At 33.7% G+C, this 6,682-nt stretch overlaps 1 protein-coding gene across 1 annotated transcript in view; it reads right to left on the bottom strand.

Moving 5' to 3' along the window:
* Positions 1–628: 628 nt before the first annotated feature.
* Positions 629–6,682, bottom strand: part of LOC127446022 (N-terminal EF-hand calcium-binding protein 1-like) — a 55,568-nt gene continuing 49,514 nt past the window's right edge. The window contains exons 12-13 of the mRNA XM_051706627.1: positions 5,018–5,109; positions 629–4,812 (exon numbers count right to left, since the gene is read on the bottom strand). Coding sequence (XP_051562587.1) covers positions 4,784–4,812; positions 5,018–5,109 — 121 coding nt within the window. The 3' untranslated portion in view covers positions 629–4,783. The remainder of the gene's footprint in view (positions 4,813–5,017; positions 5,110–6,682) is intronic.

Below are 6,682 nucleotides of genomic sequence, written 5' to 3' on the forward strand. Positions count from 1 at the left end.
CATCAATATTTCTGTATTTTTAAATGCAAGTTTTAAATGCATATCTCTGCTAAAAAAAAGAAAGTATTTTATGAGTTCACGTGTATATAGATTAACTGAACGCAAACAGACATGAACTTAATGGGGTCTTAAAATGAATTTAAAGAGTTACCATTGCATTCCCCTGTCACTATTCTAAACACCTGGCATGATAAATACTTGTATTTTGAGTGCATATTGTTTGTGTGTTTGTGTTATTGGGGAAAGAAACACGTTTTCATACATCACTTTCCAATTACCCTTGTTGACAAGAACTTAAAAGTCCTAATTACTGTCTGTCATCTCAGCGCTGAATATTTCTGCATAATTTCTCTGATAAGGCTCGATGTGTTTCAGACATATAAAAAAACACTGAACCATTTCACGAGTAAAGAGTCAAATGCTTTTTACGAAATATTTGGATAGATGGAGCAATAATATTTCTGCACTCTTAATTCTTTTGCGTATCAAAATCATAACCACAGAGAATGTGTTATTTTATAGTCAAGATGCACATAATGTGACAGCGATATACAAAGTTAAGTAATTATTATATAGGTGTCTTGTTATGGACCGTAAAATAGTTGAAGAACAAAACTACACACAAAAATAATCTTTCTTTATTTCGGTTTTATTTGCATTCAATGGACTAAACCACAAAAAAGTAAAAAACAAAACAAAAATGTAACGTTTCTTTTATTTTTTCTTGCAGGTTTCAACGTTTTTGACAACATGACAGCAAATCAGCATCTTATAATGTCTATGAAGTCAAAGTAAACACCTGTAAACAGGTACTGTACATCTCTATTAAAAGTCTATTCTATTCACAGACGTTTCAGACTTCTGATGTCTGAAATCACTTTTGTCTGACATTGTCAAAACATCTCGTATTTGCATGCACTTTTAAACAGCAGTTCATATTTTCTGGTTTTCAAAGAAGTAAAAGTTGACTTTAAAGTTGTTGCAGTTCATATTGTTAGTGTTATCTTAATTATTTACAAGAATACACAAATTCTTGTTTTGTTTTTTTTTTTACTGTGAAAATGTTGCCCCTAGAGAGTCTGTATCTGCATCAAAGCTGCTGGTTTCAAAAGCTTTTTCACTGTCTGCATGGAGCAAAATATGCTTTGATTCTCTTTACATGCTAGAAATATTAACACCATGCCTGTGAGCATCAGGGTTGAGCAAAATTCAGAATCTGAGTTTCAATTCATGAGTGCATTTGAATTTGAATTGAATTGGCGACATCCCACAGGATGTTGAACGACAGGAAGAGAAATTCAACAGTCAAACAGAGGAATTTTGTTGGTCCAACATACAACCCCAACTCCGAAAATGCTAATAAAAACAAAAAGGAGTGATTTGTAAGTTATATTCACCCTTTGCTATATTGAAAGCACTACAACTAAACATTATATGATGTTTTACCTTGTGAATTTCATTGTTTTTTAAAAATGTACAGTAATTTCAAATCAGATGATTGCAACACACTCCAAAAAAAGTTGTGACAGTCCAGTGTTTACTACTGTGAAACATCACCATTTCTTATAATAACACTTTTTAGTGCATTTAGGCACTGAAGACAAAAGTTTAAGTTTAAAAAGTGGAATTTTCCCCCATTCATCCATTATGCAAGTCTTCAGCTGCACAATTGTACGGAGACTTCGTTGCTGTATCGTGCGCTTCATAATGCATCACACATTCTCAGTTGGAGATGGTCAGGACTGCAGGCAGGCCAATCTAGCACCCGCACTCTCTGCTTATTCAGTCAGTATGTATTTTGAAGTTATCCTGCTGAAAATGCCGGGACATCCCTGGAAAAGACGGTGCTAGATGGCAGTATATGCTGCTCCAAAATTCACCCCTGGCCCATACAGACACTGACTTTTGGACCTGACGCTGATAACAGCTTGGATGGTCCTTTTCCTATTTGGCCCGGAGAACATGACGGCTGTGTTTTTCAAAAACTATTTGAAATGTGAACTCATCGGACCAAAAAACACGGTTCCACTGTTCTACTTTCCATCTAAGATGAGACCGAGCCCAGAGAAGTCGGCAGCGCTTCTGGACAGTGTTGATGTATGGCTTCTCCTTTACATAGTAAAGTCTTAACTTGCATCTGTGGATGCAGCAGCGAGTGGTGCTGACTAACAAAGGTTTACTAAAGTATTCCAAAGCCCATGTTCATGAAATCCATTACAGATGAATGATGTTTTTTAAGACAGTTATGTCTGAGGGATCAGAGATCATGTGCATTCAGAAGTGGTTTTCATCTTGCCCTTTATGACCGAGATTTGACCAGATTCCTTGAATCTTTTAACTATAATGTGCACTGTAGAGGGTGAAATGCCCAAAATCCTTCCAATTTGTCTTTGGGGAACATTGTTCTCAAAGTGCTGGATTATTTGCTGAAACATCTGTTGGCAAATTGACAAGTCTCAAATGATCTTTGCTCTTGAAGGACTAGGCTGTTTTTGGAATCTCCTTGTATACTATGACTCGATTGTCTCACCTGTTTAACATCTTCTGTTTCACATCGCCTTGTTATTTCAACTCCTCAAATTGTTATTAGTCTTACATTTTTTTTGGAGTGTGTTGCAACCATCTGATTTGAAATGACTGTACATAAAAAAATATATATATATGTATATAAAATTCACAAGGTAAATCATCATATAATGTGTAGTTGTAGTGCTTTCAATATAGCAAAGGTTGAATATAATTTACAAATAACAACTTTTTCGGAATTGGGGTTGTAAGTTTTGGTGACTAAACAGCATTAATTTTGACTAATTATGCCTATTTTAAGTTAAAAAAACCCCAAAAAAACATAAAATTAATCCAGCCATCTAAACAGATCTCTACCACATTGTTTTCAGGTAACTTTATTATATAAAATAAATATTGACAACATTTTAATCCATTGATTTTATAATCTATGAATAAGTAATTTCTCAGAGCCTTCTGAGAAATAAAGTGTTCTTCATCCATGGCCCATCAATGGAAACAATTTATTAAATATAATAAAATGTATCTAAACTAAATACAAATTTCTATAGGTGGCATTTTAAGCATTATTAATAACTAACCCTCCTATGGTATTCAGTCATTTTTGACTCATTTAATAAAAATGGTTTCCTTTATCTGAGCTGTACAAGACTTGGTGACTTTTCCTCCATTTGCCATCTGAACATAAAAAAATAAAAAAATAAAAAAAAAAATAGACTTGATTCAAGTGGTCCTCAAAAAAGCGTGACACCTTTGGTATTCGTAATCAGAATTGACCGACCATTGAAAATGAATGGGAAAGACCAAAAAACAGCAATTTTTTTATCCATCAAATATAATCAATAAATCAACCACAATGCAGAAAAAACAGACAGAACAGGGTGAGACTCTAAAACCTCCTCAGTGCAAAACATACACACCCACTCACACACAAACACACTTACACACCCACAAAAATGAACCGGTGAGACTAAATCACAGAGCTTTTTTTTACATTTGTCAAAAAAAACAAAAAAAAACAGTCACAATGCTCAACACACACACACACACACATTTGCAAAATACATTTTTACTACAAAGTTTGAAATTGCAAAATATTTACTCTGATTCTTCTGTTTTAAACTCTAATTTAATTTTCATAATTTTGCAGTTCATTTCTGTTTCTTGATGTTGATTTTCTTGACATTATTATGCATTTACTTTGAGTTATTCTGCTTTTATGTTTAAAATAAATTATTGGTAGAAAATTGCTTATCCTGTGCCTTCTCTTTGTAACACCATGGTCAGGTTTGATTGCACGCATAATGACATTAACTGCAAAAACTGACACTTCCAATACATTTTAAATAGCTAAACTTTTAAAAATAATAGTTTGATAATGTCTAAATATATATCTAAATGCATATCTTGTGATAAACTATAAAATTAGGTTACTGCAAGCCATCAGACAACAAAATCTACTGGCTGTTAGTGGCATGACATGTTATTTATATTTTGTTCACCAGATGTCAGCAATCTGCCTCCAATTTATGTCACATTCTCATATTTTTTTCATGTTTCAACTTATAGAAGTGTAGATTCTGAATAAAAAAAAAATAAAAACAATTAGCTTATTTGTATATGCAAATTAATGATACAATTTAGAAATGTACATGTAAATAAGATAATAATAGCATAAAATCCCAAAAGAAATGCATAATTGTATTGTTCTTATATCAAGGAAGAAGAAATGGTATCATTATTATTATAAAAAAAAAAAAAGGTTACATTTCTAAACCTTCCGGTCAAAAATGACCGCAAATACCAAAGGGAGGTGCCATTTTTCAATACCATAGGAGGGTCAATATCATCTAGAGTAAAGTTTCTGGAAATACAAGCATATTTTGGGTATGAAAACATTTATGGGTCATTGACACTGAAAAATGAAATGTAGGCCTATTATTTAAAACTACACTTAAAGAAGTTATATGAATTTCCATGTTAATTCTTTAAATTCCAATTAAATTCTACATCCTGTCGGGTACCTCAGTTAAAAGTCAGTTCAAATTCAGGCAATCTCAGTTAAATTCTGAATAGCGCATTACCTGATTAGCATGTTATTTTCAGTGAAGTATTACACATAAAGAACGTTTTCTATAAAATGCAACACAAATATGGTGTGTGTGTGTTTTTTACAGCTAGTTATTAATTCAAAGACAAGCAGGGGTCATTTTTAGACTCAGGCTCAGTTGTGAGCATTGAAGTGTTTCTGTTGCTGTTAGTTGTTTGTCATGATCCACCACGACGCTGTGAGACAGAAAACAACAGAAAGAGAGAAAGAGAAAGATGTGACAAAAGTCAAGCTTCATAACTCCTCATTAAATAGCAAATAGAGTGCCGTGGAGGAGAGGTCAGTGTTTAATTCCTTTCGTTTCAATGCCAATATATGGAGGGATTTAAAAATGGCTTTAAACAATAAAAGTAATAAACAGATTCACCCACATGCTCTTACCTGGCATCAGCATTGTGGAGACCACCTCTGGATCCTCCAGCATGTCTATAATGCAACGCTGAAACATCTTACTGCCATCAGATTGCAAATAACTGCAGAATGAGAGATTGAAAAATAGAAAGAGGGATATAAAACAGCTAACTCTAGAATGAAAGCACAACATTTTTTTAATTAATTCTATGATATTATAATATGACTTAAAGTAGCATCTTCTATATTTGTGTTTATTACATTTCTGGACCAAAATAGATTTAAAGTAATATTTTGGGTTTCAACACAACTAAAGCTCTATGTAACACATCTGTGACATGCTATTTTCTTGAAAAAAATAAATAAAACAAAAATGAATAAAACTTATGTTTGTATTATTGCATTTACAATGTTAATGTACACAAACACACAAAAGATAAAATGTGTTCAAATAAACTAGTGTGATCGAATCACTTGTGTGACATATATATACATTGAGTACTGTTTATATGGAGCAAACTGCATGCACAGGAATCAGTAATGCATAAATTGAAGTTCTGCATAAATCTGCCAAGAAAATTATTCCCACTGAAAGAACGACTCCAATAACAATACTTTTGTACAGATAAATACACAGAAACTCTTAAACAAAAATACAAGCGTCACATTTCTGCTTTTAAAACCCTCCAGTACGTTTGCCCCATAGACTTCCATGTTAAGTGTATTAGTGTAAATGCAATATTTGTTTGTTTTTAGTCAAAAAATTATGCACAGCATGTTTTTGTCGCAATATATTATATTAATATATTAATAATAAATACATTTGGGGGCCTGGGTAGCTCAACGTGAAATGACGCTGACTGCCACCCCTGGAGTCATGAGTTCGAATCCAGGGTGTGCTGAGTGACTCCAGCCAGGTCTCCTAAGCAACCAAATTGGCCCGGTTGCTAGGGAGGGTAGAGTCACATGGGGTAACCTCCTCGTGGTCACAATTAGTGGTTCTCGCTCTCAATGGGGCGTGTGGTGAGTTGTGCGTGGATCGTGGAGAGTAGTATGAGCCTCCACATGCTGTGAGTCTCCGCGGTGTCATACACAACGAGCCACGTGATAAGATGTGTGGATTGACAGAAGCGGAGGCAACTGAGACTTGTCCTCCGCCACCCGGATTGAGGTGAGTAACCGCACCACCACGAGGAACTATTAAGTAGTGGGAATTGGGTATTCCAAAATGGGAGAAAAGGGGATAAATAATAATAATAATAATAATAATAATAATAACAATAAATATATTTGTACATTTTTATGTCAAATGTTAGATCCCTTAACCCTAAACATTACCACTTTTCAACAATATAAAATATGTAACAGGCAGATTAACGTACAGTGACAATAATTTTTGTCACAATATAATAATTCATACATATACAGTGCATTCAGAAAGTATTCAGACCCCTTCATTTTTTTCACATTTTTTTATGTTGCAGACTTATGCTAAAATGCTTTAAAGAATTTTTTTCCCACATCAATCTACACTCCATATCCCATAATGACAAAGCAAAAACCAGATTTCTGGTAACTTTGCAAATTTATTAAAAATTAAAAACTGAAATATCACATTGACATAAGTATTCAGACCCTTAACTCAGTACTTAGTTGAAGCACCTTTGGCAGCGATTACAGCCTCAAGTCTTTTTA

This window comes from Myxocyprinus asiaticus, chromosome 9 (genome assembly GCF_019703515.2).
Source record: "Myxocyprinus asiaticus isolate MX2 ecotype Aquarium Trade chromosome 9, UBuf_Myxa_2, whole genome shotgun sequence".
NCBI classification, from domain to species: Eukaryota; Metazoa; Chordata; class Actinopteri; order Cypriniformes; family Catostomidae; genus Myxocyprinus; species Myxocyprinus asiaticus.